Source organism: Theropithecus gelada, chromosome 3 (genome assembly GCF_003255815.1).
Source record: "Theropithecus gelada isolate Dixy chromosome 3, Tgel_1.0, whole genome shotgun sequence".
NCBI classification, from domain to species: domain Eukaryota; kingdom Metazoa; phylum Chordata; class Mammalia; order Primates; family Cercopithecidae; genus Theropithecus; species Theropithecus gelada.
In genome coordinates, this window is record NC_037670.1 from 110088405 (window position 1) to 110113397 (window position 24993).

At 36.4% G+C, this 24993-nt stretch overlaps 1 protein-coding gene across 2 annotated transcripts in view; it reads left to right on the plus strand.

Annotated features, from left to right (window-relative positions):
* The first annotated feature begins 2122 nt into the window (after positions 1-2122).
* Positions 2123-24993, plus strand: part of TFPI2 (tissue factor pathway inhibitor 2) — a 25602-nt gene continuing 2731 nt past the window's right edge. The window contains exons 1-5 of one of the 2 annotated variants that reach the window (XM_025380782.1): positions 2123-2519; positions 2791-2973; positions 3900-4106; positions 5580-5750; positions 6115-7130. In XM_025380782.1, coding sequence (XP_025236567.1) covers positions 2270-2519; positions 2791-2973; positions 3900-4106; positions 5580-5750; positions 6115-6191 — 888 coding nt within the window. In that variant the 5' untranslated portion in view covers positions 2123-2269 and the 3' untranslated portion in view covers positions 6192-7130. Of the gene's footprint in view, positions 2520-2790; positions 2974-3899; positions 4107-5579; positions 5751-6114; positions 7131-24993 lie in introns of those variants that run through there. The other variant, XM_025380783.1, reaches the window with a different exon arrangement.

Genomic DNA, 24993 nt, shown 5'->3' on the forward strand with positions numbered 1-24993 from the left:
AGAGCCAGCTCACACAGATTTTGGCTATGGGGAGCTCTGGCTCTTGGAGATCTTTTCCCATCTCAGCATTCAGTGATTCTGCAGTGGCAGCTTGAAACTGACCTTAGTGAGAGCATTTACCCCCAGAAATCAGTGAACTATACAAACCATTTCCCTCCCATTTTATTTTTTCCCTACTGGAGAGGTGACAATTAAACATTTACCCTTATAGTTTCAACTATCATTCTTAATCATAGATATCTGCTAATCAAAGCTGACAGCATTTCCAGATCAGGCTGGTTTTCCTAGGACAGTGACCTTGTAACATGACATCAGAATGACTGAAAACTGGCACAAGGATATAATGTGCAAAATATCTCAGAGTATTAACCCACTTTGAGCAAGTGTATCCTATACTTTTCAGGGCTTCCTGGAAACTTGAAAGAGAACTTCTATAAACTACTCCCAGTATCCTCAGAAGTCAAGAATAATTATTTACTTGAGAATGTTGAATAGAACAAGAGAAAAGGGGAAGGGAAGACACGTATATTAAAATGTCTTCAAAAATATCTTTAATATTTTATGTAAAATTTCACTGTAGGTAATTGTATTAAAAAAAAAAGTAGGTCACAAGCTAATATGTCAAAGGAACAGGGAACTTTAATAGATGTACTAACATTAGGAAACGTGTGGCAAGACACTGATCTGGTCAAATCTTCAGAACTCCCCAAGGCTATCTCTCTGGACTACTATGTTTCATCTCGAAAAACATAGCTACATACAAAAACGTAGCTCCATACATGCTTGGTTGGGGTGTAAAATGGTACAATCATTCTGAAAAAATTGTTCGGCAGTGTCTAATATTTCTAAGTATTTTATCCAAGAGTAATAAAAATTGCAGGTCCACACAAAGCAGCTTTATTCATAAGAGCCCCCAAACAAACTAGAAACAACACAAATTCCAGTAATAAGACATTTGTGATATATTAGAATATTACTCAATGATTTAAAGGAACAGACTATTGATACACACAGCAACATATTTATACATTGTGGGATAGTCATACGTTTTGTAAATTCATACCTCGGACTACGAAGGAATTAAAAGAAACAGATTATTGATGCAATGACCTGGGTGTAGCTCAAAAACAGGAGGTGTGAGAAAGAAATACTACACAGTGAATGCTTTATAATTCCATTTATATGAAATTTAAGAACAGGCAAAACTAATGTATGGTAATAGAAATGAGAAGAGTGGTTGTCCCTGGCCTGAGGATGGAAGGATTGATTTGGGAAAAAGTCTGCAGGAGCTTTTTGGGGTGATGGAAATGTTCTAATTTACTCTTCTTCTTCTTCCTCTTCCTCTTCCCTCTTCTTCTTCTCCTCCTCCTCCTCCTCCTTCTTTCTCCTTTCTCCTTCTTTCTTCCTTCCCCTTCCCCCTTCCCCCCTCCCCCTCTCCCCCCCCCCTCCCCCCCCCCCTCCCCTCCCCCTTCCCCTCCCCCTCCCTTTTCCCCTTCCCCTTCTCTTCCTGAGACAGAATTCCACTCTGCCGCCCAGACTAGAGTGGAGTGGCACCATCTGGGCTCACTGCAGCCTCCACCTCCCGGGTTCAAGCCATTCTCCCACCTCAGCCTCCCGAGGAGATGGGACTACGGGCGCCCACCACCACGCCCGGCTAACTTTTTGTGTTTTTAATAGAGACGGGCTTTCACCATATTGGCCAGGCTGGCCTCAAACTCCTGATTTCAGGTGATCCACACGCCTTGGCCTCACAAAGTGCTGGGAATACAGGCGCGAACCACCGCACACCGCCGAAATGTTCTAATTCTTTATTGGTGGTTATACAGTTGTCAAAATTTACCAAACTGTTCACCTACGATATATTACAAGCCTGTATTAAATGTAAATTCGAACTCGGTTGAAATCTGTGTGTATAAATATAAATATACACTTATTTACATTTCTAATCTAATCTGAAGGTCTATTGCAACGAATCCCGCTCCGCTCTGACCCAAGAATTCCGCACTTTCTCTCCACCAGTCCTTCAAATACCTGGACTTCATGCCTTCAAGAAGTGGATTCAGGCTTCTTTACAGCACAGTCACCAGCAGGTCATTCCCGTCTAGCTTGCCGATTTCCCACCACTGACACAAACCCTCCCTCAGGGCGTCCCCGTCTGGACTACAGGAGAAAGTTTGGGAGGCAGGTTCAACTTTTCAACTTGGCGGGGAATTCCTCTCCCTCTTACACAGTTTATAGTGCGGGGGCGGCGGGGTGACAGCCCCTGTGCATGAATCAGCCACCCCTCAGGCTCCGCCCCGGGGGGGTCGGCCGGACGCTCGCCCCGCATAAAGCGGGCACCCGGGCCGCCTGGAGCAGAACGCCGCGCACCTCCTCCCGCCAGGCGCTTTCTCGGACGCCTTGCCCGGCGGGCCGCTCGACCCCCTGCACCATGGACGCCACTCGCCCCCTGGAGCTGTCGATTCTGCTGCTGCTCCTGACGGAGGCTGCACTGGGCGATGCCGCTCAGGAGCCAACAGGTATCTGGCTACTCTGGGAGCCTCTCTCCCCAACCGGCGGAGAGGGCGCAGCGGGTCATGGGGCCCCGTGCACCCGCCCTCCAAGCCTCGCTTTCTTCAGGTCCCTGCCGCGCGCTCCGCGGGCAGCGGGGACTCACTCCCAAGTGTGCACTTTCTCTGCAGAGGCCCCTCCGCTCGGAAGGGGACAGAACTCCTCGGGATTCTCCTTCCTCCTAGGAGCTACGCCTGACCACTTTCCCTGTCTTTTGCTCTCCTTTTGCCCCTTCTTCAGGAAATAACGCGGAGATCTGCCTCCTGCCCCTAGACTACGGACCCTGCCGGGCCCTACTTCCCCGTTACTACTACGACAGGTACACGCAGAGATGCCGCCAGTTCTTGTACGGGGGCTGCGAGGGCAACGCCAACAATTTCTACACCTGGGAGGCCTGCGACGAGGCTTGCTGGCGGATAGAAAGTAAGTGCCCCGGCCGCACCCAGGACTCCCGCGCTCCTTGCGCCGGCGGCTGGTAGCAACTTCGCCAGTTTCCCACGTCTCGGTTTCTACTGGAAGTTGTAGTCTGGGTTTTCTCAAGTGTTAAGCAAACCTCATGGTTTTCAGTTTCTCAAAAATAATCACAAATTTACAACCACTAATACATTTTCTGTCTCCCAGTTGACATTGATCATAATTCAGTGCCTATGCGGACTCAGGGAAAGATTCGTTCCTTCACCATAGGGTATAATAAATGCAAGAGAATAACGTGTTTAGGTGCAACGTAAGTGCTTCTCTGTGTTTTTCTTTAGTTACAAACCTATGATTTTTATCTCTCCTACAGTACATCATTTCCTCCTGTCGATTATCCATCAATCTGAAATACTTTTAGTGGATTTTATTATTAAAGTGTGACTTAGCTCATTATATAACTCTACTTTTGTCCCGATACCCAAACATGTGTTGGATTAGTTGCGGGATATGGTGGAGATTCATAATAATGTATATTTTACTTTATTTTTAATTTTTAGATTATATCTGTTAAGGCCTGTAAGAGAACATGGGGCTTTGCGATTCAAGGAACTGAGCCAGGGGAAAATGCATATTCATGTGAATAAACTTTGATTAACTGCATATGTACAATCAGAGAACACCCAGAGAAAACAAAGTGTCTTTCTCCGGAACATGAAAGATACATCACAGCTGAGTCAGCTCTGAATACACTCTTTTAGAAAAAAGAAAGAAAAAAGTAAATATCTGGATTCATAGGAGTATTCTGGGGATTTACTATTCCAACACTAATACGACTTCTCTCCCCCCATAAAATGTTGCTGAATATGCAGTGAAGTTTTGAAAGTAATAAGAAGGCTACTTTGACTAACATTGTTCTATTACTCTCCTTTTCCTAGAAGTTCCCAAAGTTTGCCGGCTGCAAGTGAGCGTGGACGACCAGTGTGAGGGGTCCACAGAAAAGTATTTCTTTAATCTAAGTTCCATGACATGTGAAAAATTCTCATCTGGTGGGTGTCACCGGAACTGGATTGAGAACAGGTTTCCAGATGAAGTTACTTGTATGGCCTTCTGTGCACCAAAGAAAAGTAAATACGATTTTTATGGTACTTCTATTTCACTTTTTAAAAAAGACATTTGGGTGGAAAAAACTAATTTGATGCGAAATTAACATGGTGTGCATTCTCATGATTTCACATTACTTGACAAGTTAATGACTTGTCAAACTCTTAGGACTGGAAAGTGACAAAGCCATGATTCAAATTTTTGCTTTCTGCTTCTTCTGATTTGTTGTTGTTGTTGTTTTGTTGTTTTTGAGACGGAGTCTCGCTCTTTCGCCCAGGCTGGAGTGCAGTGGCACAATCTTGACTCTCTGCAACCTCTGCCTCCTGGGTTCAAGCGATTCTCCTGCCTCAGCCTCCTGAGTAGCTGGAACTACAGGTGCCCGCCACCATGCCTAGCTGATTTTTTTTTTCTTTCTTTCTTCTTCTTTTTTTTTTTTTTTTTTTTTTTTTTTGTTTAGGGGGGGTGTCACCGTGTTAGCCAGGATGGTCTGGATCTCTTGACCTTGTGATCTGTCCGCCTCGGCCTCCCAAAGTGCTGGGATTACAGGTGTGAGCCACCGCGCCCGGCCCTGAATTGTTTCTTTAGAACTATTTCTCATCTACTCAATTTACATATAAAAGATTAAAGTATTCATTAATGAATGTTATGACCTCAGATTTGTACAGAATCAGTTATACATGTGAGATAGTGGAATATATACAGAATTAAGATGGTGAAACTTGAAAATTTATTTATAAAGTTTTCGGTTAGATTTCTGTATTCTTTAGTAATTGCAAATTGCAGCACAAACATCTCTACACTTTCCTGTCCTATCTGTTTGTTACCTCTCCCACCACCACACCTGAATCATTGAAATGATGGTCTCTTGAGTAGTAGTTAATATTTGCAGAGGGAGACAATACAGATATTTCCCCTAGACACAGAGATTTTTGAAAAGTTCAACAAACAAGGAAAACTTGCTTTGGCAGAGAATTTGATGAAGCTTTATGGCTATACTGTGTTGAATATGCAAACTCTTGAGTTAATGTGGTGATGGTTGCTGTGGATGTTCTCTTGTTTGTATAGATATAAATGTTTTGCTCCAGTGGTTACCTGGAAATTAGTATGCATATATTCTTGATTAATAATGGAATGAGAGCTGTTAAAAACATTAAAGCAAAACTACCAACACGACAAAATATACCAAATCATGCTACATATTGTCCTTGAAACTTACCCCAGTTTTACCTAACCATATCTGGTATTTGGGTTTAACTTCTTTTTACATTTAAAGGATACAAAGATGTAGCTTCAGAAGAAATTCTATCCAGTTTACAAAAATTTAGAATTACAAAAATATAGCATGTAAGCTTACCTGAAATTTGAAGCACATCTTTTTAAAGGTTTAGTATGATATTTTGGATTCAGACTGAGGCTTCTATGGGATGAGATTTTCTTCAGTTACTTCAGTAATCACCATACTTTAAAAATTCTGGTATTATAACATTTCTAATTTTCCTCTCTTTTTTATAAAGGTCCATCATTTTGCTACAGTCCAAAAGATGAGGGACTGTGCTCTGCCAATGTGACTCGCTATTATTTTAATCCAAGATACAAAACCTGTGATGCTTTCACCTATACTGGCTGTGGAGGGAATGACAATAACTTTGTTAGCAGGGAGGATTGCAGACGTGCCTGTGCAAAAGGTAGTGAATGTTTTCTTATTCTGCCTTTAGATAAACTTTATAAATAACTTATCAGCAAAATTGTATTTTTATTTATCCATTTTACTAACAGCAATTTGCCGTTTCTAGACTACTTCTACATAAGTATCTCCACAGTGTTAATCAGTTTTGTCAAAATGCTTTTACTGGCTAGCTGCAGTAGACAGTAGCCGTATTTTCATATCTTAAAGGTAAAATATTATTAACTGAGTGTATAATGAGTTTTGACTTCACAGTCCTTAAAAACAAGATGAAGTGAGCTCAATAACCGTGTCAGAAATAGTGATTTATAGTGAGCCTACAGACTGGAGATGTATGATTTTCACTGTTGTTTTATTGATTGTAGCTTTGAAAAGGAAAAAGAAGATACCAAAGTTTCGCTTTGCCAGTAGAATCCGGAAAATTCGGAAGAAGCAATTTTAAACATTCTTAATATGTCATCTTGTGAATGCTTATTTGCCTTTATGGTTATATGTGAAGAATAATATGACAGCATGAGGAAACAAATCATTAGTGATTTATTCACCAGTTTTTATTGACACAAGTCACTTTTTAAAAAATTTGTATGTTTTTTATACACAGCTAGCTGCTATTCAAATGTGAGTCTACCATTTTTAATTTATGGTTCAACTGTTTGTGCGACTGAATTCTTGCAATGCATAAGATATAAAAGCAAATATGACTCACTCATTTCTTGGGGTTGTATTCCTGATTTCAGAAGAGGATAATAACTGAAACAACGTAAGACGACATAATCATGTGTTTTTTAAGATATTTGAGAATATAAAGGACTAGCAAATGAAACTCATTTTGCTTTAAAAGTTGGATTATATTTTAGGCCCAAGAAGATGAAGTCGCAGATTTACCAACACTTTAAAAATATTACTCCCATTTTATTGTGTTAGATTGCAGTACAGTGAGTGAATAAGGGGATTTATTTAAAAGATCATAACATTCTTGACTGATTTAAAAAGCTGATCAATTTATTAAAGCCAGAAATGTTGTCCTCTGGGAAAACAATTTCTATCTATTTATCTACCAATCCCCACTCACATGTATATGTTTGTGTTTACATATAGATAGATGGAAGGATTTTCCTGGTGTTACATTATTTCCTAAGACATAGTGGGTTGGAGACCACTAAAGTTATAAAAACCAAGGAAAGTAAAGTTTTTCAAATGTTTGTACTGTTTAAGGTGTTTATTTATATAAACCATGCATAAATTTAATAATTTAAATTTAACCAGTAAATTATCATTGATTAAATATGGTCATTCCAATGAAACAGCTTTTTTCTTTCTCTGTAATAAAATAATTTTTCAAAATTCTTACATTTTCATGGCAAGATTAACGTATTTAAAAGTATGCCTCTTATTTGGCAGAATTACAAATGCATTTACCTTTTGCCTGAACAATCTTTCATTTAAAAATTTATCCCAGTTATTTTGACAAATAGGTATATGCCTGAGAACTCTGAATGATGCTGAAAACTAGAAGCAAACCAGGTACTCATCAATTGGGGACTGGTTGAAGATTTTATGGATGAGGAGTTAGCAAAACATCTATATATGCGTATCTTTGGACTCCCAGGATACATAAGAAATACAGGGCCTAGAACAGTATGAATAAACATATATACAAACATCACAGAAGATACTAAAGATATTAAAAATGTTTACCTGTAGAGGGATGGAGGGAACAGAGGGGTGGACAGTTGTGGAGATAATATTTATGTAAATATACCTGTTATATGGTTTTGATCTTGGACCATGTAAGTATTTGACATAATTCATAATCAAAATTAAATAAAAAAGAAAAAGCATTTCCTTAAACATTCAAACCCAACTGAATACCAAATAGTGGCATAACTACACAAAGGATATATACTTATTTTCAATGACTTCAAAAATTAATATGAGAATGTCATTTGGGAAATACAAAGGTCAAAAAATTCTGAAGATATCTCAAAATGCATTTTAAAATTTATTATTACTTTTTATTTGAATAGTTTTGGAGTTACAAGTGGTTTATTATTACATGGATGAATTATATTGCAGTGAATTCTGAGATTTTAGTGCACTCTGAAGATGCATTTAGTAGTCTCATTGTTAATAGTAATACTGGTGTTATTTTGAACCTATTGTATCTAGAATACTATGCTGTAAGAAAACAAGTAATTACATTTCTTTAGAAGTCAGGATTTTCAGCGTTAAGAGAAAATGAGATACAACTATACAACGAAAGAAATTAAGTGAAAATCTTTGACTTAAATTCGAGTTAGAAATACTCATATAAATTAATAACTGATTTTCTCTATCAAAAAATCTGTATTTCCCACTTTTCCATTGAAAAGTCCTTGAAGTAATGACAACTCAGTAGCAGTAGTTACAATTACCATCCAGACTGTGGTCTCTCCATACTATTACCCACTAAAAAGAACCAGTGCTCTTAGGAGAAGAGCTGAATCCAGGTCTGGGGCAGGAAATATGTAAGATAAGCTTGGGCCATCTTACTCCAGTAATCAAGGAAGCTATCAAAGACTAATGAATCATGTCACAAAAACAGAAGAGTAATATTAAGGAGCTCCCACTAGCCTACAATGAGACAATATGACCATCAAAACAAATAATGACCACAATGTATATAAATACATAGAAATCTGAATTTATGATTATACACACACACTCACCTCCTTCATACCTTTTGGAGGTTTCTAGGACATTATCTCATTAATTTGAAAACTGATGAATTAACAGAAAGAATAAAGCATTTATCCTTTTTTTTGTTTATTTTTAATGATTGTACCACAGGGAAAATAGTATATGGATGTCATTGATATAATTCCACCTAATATATGCATTAAAATGTTAGAAAATACCCCTAACAAAAGTATGAATATAGGTAACCATCATCATTGGGTGCTGAAACCATTGTATGAAAGGGGACAGTCTCATGGGAAATCAGGCTAATGTCTCTGAACTCACAGATCATTCTGACATCCATAATAGTTTAGTCATAGACATTATTTGCTTCCTGATATGATACAGTAATAAGTGGACCCTCCCCATCAAGTATTCTTGGAGAAATAAAATACAGTCAACCCAAAGATAGTCAAACCTCTAGATCTCACTATCATATTGTCAGATTGTAGGGAAATACTGGGGATATAGGAACAAATTATAAGAAACCAAGGAAAGTAAATCCTTAATGTTGGACACTCTACAGGACAAATACCCTGGTTTCTCCATACAAGTCAATAAATTTTTTTTTTTGAAAAAACAGCAGAGCAGAGGCAGTGCTTTAAGAAAAAAGATAATAGATAACCATGACAAAAAGCAGTATGCCATTAAAAGGTTGGTTAAGGCCTGAATTTATGACTGTTTTTGGTGGGAATACTTAGAGGAGAAGGATCTTGTGTGTGTTATGGGGATGCAAAGTGAGTGAGTCAGAGCCTTTGAGGATTCTGGGGGCTCCTAGAAACCCCAAAGGGAAGCTGGATTTGGTATTTGCTCCCTTTATCTCCCATGTAGCCAAAGCCCTTAAGGGATCATGGATCCAACTCAGCCTACATTTACATCTCTTTGATCAGCATGGATAGGAAGTAGATATTTTGGATGAAATTGTTCTAATGCCCTATTACCTCTGCAGTGTTAGTTTAATTAAGAAATATATAAAGTGGTCACAGGACATTCGGCAGTCAAAGGGAAATTCCTTCTTGCCACAATCATTGTGAAGGCAAGTCGTAGCTGTGGTTTCACAGATAGCCTAATTAAAAGGAATGTCTCATTCTGTGACACAAAAAGTCAAAATAGGAATGGGATGGCTTTTAATAAGACAGTATTTTTTAAATTACCCTGGACTACCACTGATGTGTCCCCTCTGCACACACATTGTCACAATATTTAACCATAGAAACTGCAATGGAGGCCTCCAAATTGCCTGGATCACAGCACCCTCAAGTGTGCATGCTGTCTCCCGCAAAAGTCCTGTTAGGCTTTTAGCCAACAATCTTATCCAGTCAGAGAATATCCTGTGGAGTGTCTGTCCATACATTGTAATAATGTCTGTAGACATTTTAGCTCTGGTGCATCCAGAGATAAATCTCTAGGGTGTCCCCAAGGATCTGACCTAAAATAATCAGCGTAAGAAGGATGTCTCTTCATCCTTCATCAGCCTTCTTATGACCTGATGGACTTATTGTAGTGGCAGGAACTTATCTTTACAAGCTTCAGGTTTCCAGTAAAATTAGGTCCTGTGATAAAAATAAGGAAAAGTAGAAAAGTACAGAGTTGTAGATTTAAAATATCCGTTGTCCCTATATATTGTTATAAACTTAGATATGGAAGCAGGCAAACATGGGTATCAGAATCATCCAAAATTATTTCTTCTCCCTTCATCCACGTAATCAATTGTTCACCAATTATACCTAAGTAAGCCTTTCCTAATCCTTTCTTATGCCGGAAAAATTAAAACACTCTGGAGTTTTTCTTCCAATCTATGTCTGCCTCATATCCAGTCATCTACACTGATGCCAGGGTAATCCTGGAAAGAAAAAAATATGATCAGGTTACTCCTTTGCTTAAAACTCTTCAGTGGTTTCCTCTGGAATCTTCACATACTGTCCAAGCCCCTTGTGTGTCATTTAAGAATTCTTAGGCATGTACCATAACATTCTTTTCCAGATTCATCTCTCATTATCTGTAACCTATAATACAGTTGCACGAAATTATCTGAAGTTTCCAAAGCATGTCATACTGCTTTACTTTTCTGCAATGTGGTTCTGAAATTTTGTGCGTGAGAACCATCTTTAGAGCCAGGTACACAGCAGGCTTTTATGCCCTGTGCCCAGGGGTTTTTACTTAGTGGGTTTGAGCTGGCGCTCAAAGATGCACATTTTAAACAACAACTCCAGACGATTAGGATGTACACTTTACTTCGGACTTTAAGGAACACTTTTTTTAAGCTTTACCATAAGTTTCTTTCTTTGAAAAAAATATAATTCCCTCCTTGCAACTATTTAGCAAGTTGAATCTTCTCCTTGTTGATGAAGTATTCCTTGCCCAACCTGAAGCAGGTTTAATCATTTATTCTATGGGCTTGCCTAAACCTAGAGCAACTTCCTAGTTGTACTACTGCAGTATTTAATTATTTTCCTTGAAGTTTTATTCTTAGGATATCTAAGTCTTTCATGTAAAATTAATGTTATTTTATATTTCAAAATATATTATTAAACTAATTGTATACTGTATAGAAAATTAAATACATAAGGATAAAAATAAAAGCAATGCAGAATTTTACCACCAAGTGATGAATAACTCCATTTCTGTTCTCTTAAGGTGGAAATAACTTAGTAAAGACATATACACATTTTAATGTCCTTAGTTTACACTGAGAAAGTATATTACAAATTATATCAATCTATCCCTAAATAAAAATGTATGAAAAAGGCCAATATATTAGGTATAAACAGAAAAACATTAATAAATCACTTTTCACTTTAATTAAATGGTATTTTAGTTTATCTTTGTTTTATTTGGTATTTCAAGATTATTATAAAGGTTGAACTTTTTTAGTTGTGTAAATTTAGGTTGTACAAAATTGTATATTGATATACATATTTGTAGTGAAATGACTACTACAGGTAAGCAACTTTAACATGTCCATCACGTTCTGTAGTTGCTAGTTGCTTTTTTCTATCTTTACTTTTTGATAAGAGCACCTAAAATCTACTCTTGAGCAAATTCTTAACATGCAGTATTAATAACTGTAGTCCTCCTGCTGATATTAGATCTCTAGACTTGTTTATCTTAACATAACTACAAGTTGGTACCCTTTAATCAACATTCTCTCATTTTTCTCCCCTTCCCTGTCCCTGGTAACCACTACTCTACTGTTTCTATATATTCAACTTTTTTTCTTTTTCATTCCACACATAAGTGAGATTGTGCAGTATTTTTCTTTCTGTATCTGGCTTATTTCACTTAGTATAGTATCCTCTAGATTCATACTTGTTGTTGCAAATAGCAGTATCTCCTTTTGTAAGACTGAATAATATTTTACTGTATATATGCATCTATATGTGTATATGTATAAGTGTATGCCTGTGTGTATACATATCTCACAACTTCTTTATCCACTTACTCATGGATGGGCACTTAGATTGTTTTCCTATCTTGGCTATTGTGAATAATGCAGTGAACATGGTAGTGCAGATATGTTTTTGAAGTACTGACTTCAATTCTTTTGTGTATATACCCAGAAGAGATATTTCTCGGTCATATGATGGTTGTATTTTCATTTTTTTGAGGAACATCCATATTATTTTCTACTATGTCTGTACCAGTTTAAATTCCCAACAGTATACAAGGATTCCCATTTCTTCACACCCTTCCAAACACCTCTTGACTTTTTCATAATAGCCATCATAACAAGCATAAAGTGATATCTTTATTTATTGTTATTTTTTAAGTACAAAATTTTTATAAAGTCCAGGGGTATAAGTGTGGGTTTGTTACATGGGTTAACTTGTGTCATGGGGGTTTGTTGTACAGATTATTTCATCACCCAGGTATTAAACCTAGTACCCATTAGTTATTTTTCCTGATCCTCCCTTTCCTCCCACCCTACACCCTCCAAAAGGTCCCAGTATGTGTTGTTCCCTATATGTGTCTATGCATTCTCATCATTTATCTCCCACTTGTAAGTGAGAACATGCGGTGTTTGAGTTTCTGTTTCTGTATTAGTTTGCTAAGCATAAAGGCCTCCGGCTTCATCCACATCCCTGGAAAGGACATGATCTCATCATTTTTTATGGCTGCATGGTATTCCATGGTGTATATGTACCACATTTTTTTTTATCCAGTCTGTCACTGATGGGCATTTAGGTTGATTCCATGTCTTTGCTGTTATGAATAGTGCTAAAGAGCTTCTGCACAGCAGAATTGATATCTTATAGTGGTTTTGAGTTGCATTTCCCTCAGTAGTTAATGATGTTAAGCACATTTTAATATACTTGTTGGCTATTTTTGTGTCTTCTTTGGAAAAATGTCTGTTTAGCTCTTTTGCTCATTTTTTACTAGGTTGTTTGGTTTTCGTTTTTACTCTAGATTTGAATTGTTACATATTTTGAATATTAAACCCATGAGGTGTATGTTTCACAGATATTTTCTTCCCATCTGTAGGCTTACTTTTCATTTTGTTGGTTGCTTCCTTTGCTGTGCAAAAACCTTTTAGTTTGATGTAGCACCACCTATTTATTTTTGCTTTTGTTGTTTAATCTTTTGGGTTGATATCCAGGAAATTATTGCCAAGTTCAATATCAACAAGATTTTCCCCTATGTTTTCTTCTAGGAGTTTTTTGTGTGTTTGTTTCTGGCCTTATGTTTAGGTATTTAATCCATTTTGAGTTGATTCTGGTGTATGGATATCCAGTTTTCTCAACTCCATTTATTGGAAAAAACTAATCTTTCCTCATCATTTCTTCTTGGTGGCCTTGTTGGAAATTAATTGACCACATGTGCTTGGGTTTATTTCTGGGCTGTCTATTCTGTTCCATTGGTCTATGTGTGTATTTCATGCCAATACCATACTGTTTTGATTACTAGTGCTTTGTAGTATAATTTGAAGTAAGAACGTGTGATGCCTCCAACTTTGTTGTTCTTGCCTTCATTAATAGATTTACTAACTGTACTTATAGTAATAAAAATCCTTTATTGTCTTTATATGCACCTGTGCCAACATACACAAATTAATGTAATACACTATATTCAGGGAATGAAAGATAAAAATTACATGATTATCTCAATAGATGCAGAAAAATACTTAACAAAGTTCAACATATTTTCATGATACAAACTCTCAACAAAATACATATAGAAGAAAATTTCCTCAACATAACTAAGGCCGTTTATAAAAAGCCAACTGCCAACATAATTTTATTTGAAGTTTTAATGACCATGGATCAATTTTTTTCTTTTTGTAGCCTAATCTGATTTTTATATTCATATCTCTTAAGGCATACACAATAGAAATTATATGTTGACACTACCTTTAAAGCCCAGACTCCTTAACCTATACATGCATTTGTAACTGTATCTTACTTGTTATTTAATGCTAAAAGATAGAAAGGTTTTCCTCTAAGATACGGTACAAGGCAAGGTAAAAAGATGCCTACCCTTTGCACTTCTATTTGACAGTTCTATTAAAATTGCTGGAAATACTAGCAAAGACAATCAGATAAGAAAAATAAATAGAAGCCATCCAAATGGGAAAGAAAGTAAAATTATCTTTGTTTGCAGATGATATGATCCTCTGTGTAGAAAATCCTTAAAATGCCACAAAAATTGTTAGAACTAATGATTGAATTAGTAAAGTGGCAGGACACAAAATCAACATCAAAAATCAGTTGCATTTATTTACATCAATAATGATCTATCTGTAAAAGAAATCAAGATGATCAAACAGTTTTTATAAGATAATCTATGGAAAAATATGTAAAAGTTCTTCTGATATTATACCATTCTTGAATTTGAAAGATACCACCTATTTGTATATTATTTTTTAAATGCATTGCTAGATTTTGTTGGTTATATTTTAAGTATATTGAATCTATACTCATACATAACATTGTTAGATGTATTCGCAGTGAACTGTGACTTTTACCATTATTTTTTAGTATTTGCTGTATTTTTCTTTTTATTGAACTATCAAAGAAGTTTTCTAATTATTTTCATTTATGTAGAAAATGATTTATATATAACTTACATAAAATCATCTTATATAAAAATTATACATAATTTATGAATAAATGATCGTACATTATTTCTACATTAGGGTTGTTATTGAGATTTTCTTTGTAACTTAATATAAGATCAATTTACATGTGCTATTGAGAAGAAAAGATATTGATTTCACTGCAATATATATTTGTTATTACTATATATGCATAATTTTATACTTATTTAATATATATATACACACACACACATATCCAAATATGTATATATCTGCCAGTGCTTGTTAACGATTACAGACTTCATGTTTGAATGTTACATCAACATTTTTCTCTGTTGCATATTTTAGGACTATTTTCATGAAATTAAACAACTGAGTTTCACTTTCTTTTTCCTACACTAGTTGTACATAAATGTTGCCTGACTTTCTGTTCATTCTAAAGTGTCTTGGATTTTCCAGGATCAGCAACAACAAGCATTCCTATGATACATTATGAGGGGTTTCGGCAGCTTGCTAGGTTACTTAGTTCAAGAGCACTCTCTTCTGAGGGTGCATGGAAGTACAATGCCTTTAATAAATGATGACTTTTTTGCAAGTTGATATGTCTTCCACTTGTTATTTTCTTTTTTAACTTTCTATGAGATCCTTACTTTTCACCACTTTATTTTTTCTTTGCATTCACTATCAAGTCTCTTTCCAAGGGATATCTACTTTTTTTAGGTTGCGTCACACTCCACCCTAAGCAATGCCATCTCACAAGGTTGCCACCTCTCTGGTCCTGCAACTTTCATGCCTCTCCCACTTCCCGCAGTTCCTCAATAGCCATTGCTTTGGTCCACCAGGCCACACATCTTAGTTGGGGTAAGGTTTTGTCTTATCCCAAAGAAAACACCAAAGAAAAAGAGTGTTTTCCTTGGGGTAACATTATCTGTGTTTTACCAAGTCCAGGACCCTACTGTACTCTCTTCTTTTTCACATAATTTTCATATTATTTCCTCACTTATGTGTAAATAGAAGTCTATATTTTCTCTTTTTCTTAGTTTTACTCTCTAAGTAACTTATGAGTGGTTTTATTAAGGTCTCCTGATGCATCTGTATGGTTTGGAAAATTACATGAAAAGATTATTATTTCTGTACATATCCATTATTTTCTTAAGGGAATTGGAAGTCTCAAACAATGTGTTAAAATTTTCTTTGAAGTTTTAAAGACCATGGATCGATTTTTCTCTTTTTGTAGCCTAATCTGATTTTTATATTCATATCTCTTAAGGCATACACAATAGAAATTATATTTTGACACTACCTTTAGAGCCCAGGCTCCTTAACCTATAAATGCATTTGTAACTGTATCTTAGCTGTTATTTGATGCTAAGACACAAACTGATGTGGTTCTAGACTAGAGTTTTGCAGTAGAGGCCAGCTGCTTCCCTCTAAGTCTAAAATGGAGGTTAATCTCATATTAATCTTGCATCGTTTGCTTAGCCAACTCTTTAGATATTTGATAATAAAGAGGTCTGCCCTCTGTTCTTAGCCATCCTCTCCTGGGATTTTTTTTATCTGAATCATGGTACTATAATTCTTTTGACAAATTGATATTGTGCATTGTATATTAAAATTAATCTTTTAGGATAACTTTATTTTTACTTGTAAAATACAAATTCTTTTTTTATATAGAGTTCTTAGCTATGGGTTTTCATTTTAAAAATATAGTCTCAGTCCTTTTTTATTTATTGAGTTCATTACAGGTAGATAAATGTTAGTATATCACCAGTTTAATTATTACATAGTAAAAACAAATGTGTTTTGAATACAGTCTACAATTTTCAGTGAGTAAACAAAGCTGTTTACCACTTTTTAACAATATTTCTATCTATAATAAAATGTGGTAAAAAATTTTTTCTGAATCTGACTTTTGTGGGAAAATGTCATTTCTCATAAGTAATAATCATGGTAGTTTAACCTCAAACTTAAGTGTTATGCTCCGTGGAGGCAATTATGTTTAAAATAAGGATATTTCAAAATTATTAAGTTAATAGTCTTAACAAACATTAAAACAAACATTTAACTGCTAATGACAGGTATTTTCCCTTTTTGAAAAATAAGCAAATAGTTATTTATTGACTTTCTTTTTCTAGGATTTGTACTGATTTTTGCATATTACAGTGTTTTATTTCTCTTTAATAGTAATTTCTTAACTATATGGAAACATTCATTCAGGTGTACTTTATGATCTGTTTTCAAGTTAAAACCAATACCATCCCACTAATTGGATTTGTATAATATCTATGTTTTCCTTCACAAAGTAATCATTATCTCTAATGTAAGAAAGTTATCAATAATACAAAGGATACAGGTAGGGTTATATTTATGTTTTCTTTATTTTATTGCCTTTTAATTTATTATTTATCAAATTACAGACTTTTGTATTCTACCATTCTAAGACCAATGGAAGGTCTAGTACCAATGTAGGATAATGCTTTTGCTTCACTTGGATAGTTTACTTTGAGCTAGGAGACATCTTTGATTACAAATGAAAGCTCTGGACATCCACCTTTAGAGATAAGGAGATAAGGAGAACCCTTCTCTCTGTCATTAGTACCACTATTCTTTCATGAAATAGGATATACTATCAAATAATTACCTTCACCTGTGGGAAGTTTTACTCCTCTGTGCTATGATAGGGTTGTTTTGCTAAGCCACTTGTCTAAATCAACTGGTCCTTCAGAGGAATGTAGGTCCACCTTGAATCCATATTACTCTGGTATATTGCTGCCAAGATGTTCCTCATTCAGACACATCTGAGCCTTATCAGCTTACTCACAGCCACCATCTTCTGAGATATGTCTTGGAGGTGCTAAGTCTGAGAGGAATCACGTTTCTATCATAACACCTATAACCCTTGCCCTTTTGCTTGTGTCAGTAATTTCCCAGAATTCCATGCTTTATTTGTTAAGCCTTGTGGAAATAAGAGGCTGACAGTCTTTCCCTGCAGTGGGGTTAGGCCCAACATTATAAGGATGATTGCGATAAACCCATGGTTCTCATTCCTTTCCAAGACTGACAACTGGAATACCCACCTGCATTCTTCAAACACAAATTCTCTTTACTATCTTAAAGGTGAAGAAAGGGATAAAACATAAATGAGCATTTCTCGTAGGACACATTCTCAGATCCACATCTTCCGTGGTGTATTAGTACATGTTCACACTGCTGATAAAGACATACCCAAGACTGGGTAACTTATAAAGAAAAAGAGGTTTAATGGATTCACAGTTCCACATGGCTGGGAAGGCCTTGCAATCATGGTGGAAGGTGAAAGGCGTATCTTACATGGCGGCAGGTAAGAGAGACAATGAGAGTCAAGTGAAAGGGGTTTACCCTTATAAAATCATCAGATCTTATGACACTTATTTGCTGCCATGAGAACAGGATATGGGAAACTGCCCCCCATGATTCAATTATCTCCTACTGAGTCCCTTCCACAACACGTGGCAATTATGGGAGCTAGAATTCAAAATGAGATTTGGGTGGGAACTCAGCCAAACCATATCATTCCACCCCGACCTCTCCCGAATCTCATGTCTTCACATTTCAAAACCAATTATGCCTTCCCAACTTTCCTGCAAATTACTAACTCATTTCAGCATTAGCTCAAAGGTCCACAATCCAAAGTCTCATCTGAGACAAGGCAAGTCCTTTTTGTCTATAAACCTGTAAAATCAAAAGCAAATTAGTTACTTCTTAGACTCAATGAGGGTACAGGTATTGGATAAATATACCTATTCCAAATTGGAGAAGTTAGCCAAATGGAGGGATTACAGGCCCCATGCAAGTCCAAAATCCAGTGCGGCAGTCAAATCTCAAAGCTCCAAAAAGATCACCTTTGACTCCATGTCTCACATCCAGGTCACACTGATGCAAGATCGGCGTTCACATGGTCTTGGGCAGCTCCACCCCTGTGGCTTTACATGATACAGCCTCCCTTCTGGCTGCTTTCACAGGCTGGTGTTGAATGTCTGCAGCTTTTCCAGGCACACAGTGCACGCTGTTGGTGGATCTACTAGAGGATGGTGGCCCTCTTCTCACAACTCCACTAGGCAGTGCTCCAGTGGGGACTCTGTGTGGGGACTTCAACCCTACATTTCCCTTCTGCATTACCCTAGCAGAGGTTCTCCATGAGGGCCCCACCACTGTAGCAAACTTCTGCCTGGACATTCAGGCATTTCCATACATCTAGATGGAGCTTCCCAAACTTCAATTCTTGACTTCTTTGTACCTGCAGGCTCAACACCACATGGAAGCTGCCAAGTCTTGAGGCTCACACCCGCTGAAGCCATGGCTAGAGCTACTGGGATATAGGGCACCAAGTCCCTAGGCTGCACACAGCAGGGGGGCCCCTGGGCCTAGCCCACAAGACCATTTTTTCCTTCTAGGCCTCTGGGCCTATGATGGGAGCAGTTGCCTTGAAGGTTTCTGACATGTTCTGGAGGCATTTTCCCTCTTGTCTTGGTGATTAGCATTTGGCGTCTCATTTCTTATGCAAACTTCTGCAGCCAGCCTGAATTTCTCCCCAGAAAATGGGTTTTTCTTTTCTACTGCATCATCAGGCTGCAAACTTTCCAAACTTTTATGCTTTGTCACCTCTTGAATGCTTTGCTTCTTAGAAATTTCTTCCGCCAGATACCTCAGATCATCTCAAGTTCAAAGTTCCATGGATCTCTAGGGCAGGGACAAAACACCACCAGTCTCTTTGCATAGCAAAGACCTTTACTCTAGTTCCTAATGAGTTCCTCATCTCCATCTGAGACCACCTCAGCTTGGATTTTATTGTCCATATCAGTATCAGCATTTTGGCCAAAGCCAAACACATCTCTAGAAAGTTTCAAACTTTTCCACATGTTCCTGTCTTCTGAGCCCTCCAAGTCTCTAGGAAGTTCCAAACTTTTCACATTTTTCTATCTTCTTCTGAGCCTTCCAAACTGTTCTAACCTCTGCCTGTTACCCAGTTCCAAATTCACTTCCACCTTTTTGGGTATCTTTACAGAGGTTCCCCACTACTGCTACCAATTTACTGTATTAGTCCATTTTCAGGCTGCTGACAAAGACATATCAGAGACTGGATAATTTATAAAGAAAAAGAGGTTTAATGAACTCACCGTTCCACATGGCTGGGGAGGCCTCACAATCACGGTGAAAGTGAAAGGCACATCTTACATGGTGGCAGGCAAGAGATAATGAGAGTCAGATGAAAGGGGTTTCCCCTTATAAAATCATCAGATCTCATGAGACTTATTCATTACCATGAGAACAGTATGGGGGAAACTGCCCTCATGATTCAATTATCTCCCGCTGGATGCCTCCCACAACACATGGTAATTATGGGAGCTAGAATTCAAGAATGGGGACACAGCCAAACCATATCACCTAGGTACGTTACTTTTTATTCAGATATTTAATATTTAAGATATACCTTTCATTAGTTTAATGTTTTATTGTTTTTGTTAGTAGAACTGTTTTATGACCTATACAATCTAACTGGTGATTGCTATGAAATAAGAAAACTATGTTTTTGCCTAATTATCTTCTGATTAGCCAAATAGTAAACTTTTCTTATAAGTTATATTACTCTTACAGTTTTTTCTTAGTGTTTCCAAAGGCGGAGTCACAAATTTTACAAATAACAATTGTATCTCCTGTTGACAATATCTTAACTCCTTATTCTTTTTTCTTTGTCTTGTCACATTGGCTGAAATTTCCAGAAATAATGATACATAATAATGGGGAAAGTATTTTTGTTTATACCTGACTTTCAGAAAAATACTTTTTATATCTTATAGTTAACTATGCCGTTAGTCACAGGTTTAAAATAAAAATTATTTATCAGATCAATGATGTATAGTAATGTTCCTAATTTACTAGGAGGTTTTTCCTTAAGTCAGGAATAGCTCATGGATTTAGATAGATTTTCAGCATATAAATGTGATTTTTTTAACCTTTTGATATGACAAATCAGCTAATAGATATCTCAATATGGATTTATCTATAAATTCCTCAGGTAAATTTTATATGGAGGTTAGAACTTTTAATATAGTGCTGAGTTGAATTTGTTAATTTTTAAATAAATATTGCCTAGAATCTCAGTTTTTCTCTTTTTAATGCTCTATCAAATTTTGACTATAGCCCATTGCTAGACGAAAAAATATATATTATATATATTTTAAATATTCCATCTTTTGCTATGCTCTGGGATTGTATAATACATTAATAATTATTTATTTGATTTTTGGTGGATTTTTATAACTCACATATTAGATTTGCTCAGTGTAGCACTGTTTTAGAGAAAGTTTTGTGCTAACTTCTTCCATTTTATTTATGAGTCTTTATATACTTGGTTTTGCTGTATCTTTACAGTTGATTTTCGTAATCAATTTTTTTTTCTGTAAAGTAAATCAGTAGACTTTCAAATTATGTCATATCTTTTAAACAGAATTTTTCATAATTTTATTCTTGATAATAGCTTTGTCTATTTTATCAGACTTTTAAATGAACAAATACTTAAACATAATTCTACTGTTTTTAACTTTTGTAACAAGTAGATTTTAAAATTTTATCCTTTTTAAATCCACTATCTTGTTTATTTAAGTTCTCTTGGTTTTTTTCTTAGTTGAAGTGGCCTCAAATGAAAGTTTGAAATGTAATAATAAATGAACTAAAAAAGTGAAAATATGTGGTTAAAATCAAATAAACTCATGTAATAAGCAATAATAACAATTTTATGGAGGAAGGTTAAATTATGATAGAACTAAAACTGAAAAATAATGTTTAAGTGGAAAAGAAACTGATTGTCATGAGAGATTCTAGGAGAGCAATTGTATTTATTGATATTTGATTTTGTTAGGTTAAATATAATTATTAAAAGTAAGTAGATATCATGTCATTTCTAAATTATTAAAGATGAAAAATAAAATTAAAATATAATCAATTCAAAAGAGGGCAAGAAAGTAGAAATAAAAGAGTCAATAGATACAAAAGCCAGGACAAATAGAAAGCACAATATTTGCTTATAGAAATAAATTTAAATATAATAGTAACTATATTAAATGCCCGTGGAAGAAATTCTAAATACACATACTATTTTTCTGGAATAAACAATAAACCCCACCTCTCTGTTGTTCAACAGAGATATATGTAAAACAAAAAACAAAAAAAATTGACAATAAAAGTAATGAAATACATACCAGGCAAATACTAAACCAGAAAATTGGCAAATGCCAACCATTAAAAGGCCACTAATATAGATAGAATTCCATTTAATATTCAAATTTGCAAAATACAGTCACCAGGAAAATGTAACTATTCTGAATTTCTGCCCACCTAAGAACAGAATTTTAATCTATCTATGTGTCTATCTATAACAAAACTAACACAATTGTAAGGCTAAATTAGCAAATATACCACCATAGCAAGAAATCTTGATACACTTCTCTCAGTAATTGATAGATCAAGATAGAAAAAAAAATCCTTAAGAGTATGTTGACTATTTAAATAACTAAAAGTTAATAGAAGTTTTATCCAACGGATACATAAAACATTGTCCCCAAACAGTCGAATACATGTTCTTCTAAAGTAAGACTCAGGACACTTTTTTCTTTTTTCGTTTTTGTTGAGGTTTTCTGTTTTTGTTTTTGTTTTGAGACAGAATCTCGCTCTGTCACCCAGGTTGGAGTTCTTTGGCGCCATCTAGGCTCACTGAAAGCTCCGCCTCCTGAATTCTGGCCATTCTCCTGCCTCCGCCTCCTGAGTAGCTGGGACTACTGGTGCCCAGCACCACACCCGGCTAATATTTTGTATTTTTAGTAGAGGTGGGGTTTCACTGTGTTAGCCAGGATGGTCTTGATCTTCTGACCTTGTGATCTGCCTGCCTTGGCCTCCCAAAGGGCTGGGATTACTCAGCACACTTTCTCTGCAAAAACCAGATGGTAAAGGCTTTGCAGGACATGTGGTCTCTGATACGTTGCTCAATCCTACCATTGTAGTGTAAAAGCAGCCACAAACCACACATAAATAAATGTATGTGGCTGTGTTTCAATAACATTTTATTTACAGAAGCAGGTGTCTGGCTAGATTTAGCCTGTGGGCCATAGTTGGCTCTAAAACATACACTGAGTATTAATAAAATTATCACCTAGGCCAGGCGCGGTGGCTCACACCTGTAAGTCCAGCACTTTGGGAGACCAAGGCATGCAGATCACGAGGTCAGGAGTTCCAGACCAGCCTGACCAACATGGTGAAACCCTGTCTCTACTAAAAATACAAAAAATTAGCCTGGCGTGGTGGCATGTGTCTGTAATGCCGGCTACTCAGGAGCATGAGGCAGGAGAATCGCTTGAACCCTGGAGGCAAAGGTTGCAGTGAGCCAAGATCATGCCACTACACTTCAGCCTGGGTGATAGAGTGAGACTCCATCTCAAAAAGAAAAAAATAATAATCACCTAACCATAAAGCAAGACTGGACCAATTTGAAAATAGTGGTATCATAAAAGTTACATTCTTTGACAGCAATGCAATTAGGTTGATTATCAGCAATAAGAAGGTAACTAGAAAATCATTTTTGTTTGGGAATTTAGAAAAACACACATGGGTCAGAAAGAAATTGTTGGAAATTAGAAAATATTTTGAAATGAATAACAATGAAAATATTACTTATCAAAACTTGTAGAAGCCAGCTAAGAAGGTACTTAGAGAAAAATTATTAGCATTTAATGCATATATTAGAAAATATGAAAGGCTTAACTTTAATAAGTTGAGTATCTAAGAATTGAGATTTTGAAAAAGAATTGGATTGTCAAATAAGATTCGCATGAATAAGAGATAAAGCTTTATTAATCATATCAAGAATACAAATAATCAAAGAATACAGTCAAATCATGGAGAGATCGAGAACACTTAGCTGGACATTCTGAGTCTTTTATTATTTCTTTACTTATTAATATTTACTTATTTATTTATTTATTTTGAGACAGTCTCCCTCTGTCGCCCAGGTTGGAGTGCAGTGGCGTGATCTCAGCTCACTGCAACATCTGTCTCCCGGGTTCAAGTGATGCTCCTCCTCAGCCTCCCTAGTAGCTGGGATTGCAGATGTGAGACACCATTCATGGTTAATTTTTGTATTTTTAGTAGAGAAGGGGTTTTTGCCAGGTTGGCCAAGCTGGTCTCAAACTCCTGGCCTCAAATGATCTGTGCACCTTGGCCTCCCAAAGTGCTGGGATTACAGGTGTCAGCCACTGCTACCGGCTTTTTTTTTTTTTTCTGCATCCAAATTTCACTGGCCCAGAATACCCCCACTGAAGGAGTTATTTAAGTCATAAACCATCTCTGCTTTATACTCACATGGTTGTAGCTTATATGATATTCCCCAAGCATTCAAGTACTATAAATCTATGGATTTCAAGTTTCTTTAAGCAATTCTAAACAACCAAGTACACCTTGCTGAGCCTTTTGTAGATGAGGCCTTTCTTTCTATAAAACCATTTAGTTTGGCAAGAAGTCTGTCACTTGTATACAAGTGACAAGTCTGTATACAATATACAAGTCTGTTACTTGTATATTTACAAAGAGAGACAAGACTACCTTCTTTTTTTCTGGTGGTGTCTCCCCCTCCAGCCAGGAGACTAAATGCATTGCAGACCTGACATTTTAATCAATTTTTATACAAAGAAACTAGAGTCAGAACAATGGAATAAAGCTGAAAAAACAATACAAGAATTAATGAAGTAGAAACAAAGATAAAATGAAGAGGAAAACAATGACAAACCAACCAACTAATCCTGGTTAATTGAAAATATTAGTAAAACAGATAAACTTCTGGCAAGGTTAACAACATCAGAATGAAGACAAATACAGTCAATATAAAATGACAAAGGTACAGATGTGAAGAGATTCCAAAGATAATAAAAGTATATTTGCCACAATTCTTATGCCATTAAATCAGAAATCTTCAGTTGAATGGATGCAGTGCTAGAGGAGAATCTGCAGCCAATGAAGTCCTGACTGAGAGACTGGAGAATAAGGATTGTTGAAGCTATGCATGTTACTAACTGTAAAATGGAAAAGTAAGACTCAAAAAAATGAAACTAAAATGTAAAAGTAAGACTAAAAAAAAAGGCGAGAATAAGGGAATGGAATGATTTATTATATGTTTAGTTCATATAGAAATGAAAAGGGCGGGGCGAGGTGGCTCAAGCCTGTAATCCTAGCACTTTGGGAGGCCAAGACGGGCGGATCACGAGGTCAGGAGATCGAGACCATCCTGGCTAACACGGTTAAACCCCGTCTCTACTAAAAAAATACAAAAAACTAGCCGGATGAGGTGGCGGGTGCCTGTAGTCCCAGCTACTCGGGAGGCTGAGGCAGGAGAATGGCGTGAACCCGGGAGGTGGAGCTTGCAGTGAGCTGAGATCCAGCCACTGCACTCCAGCCTGGGCGACAGAGC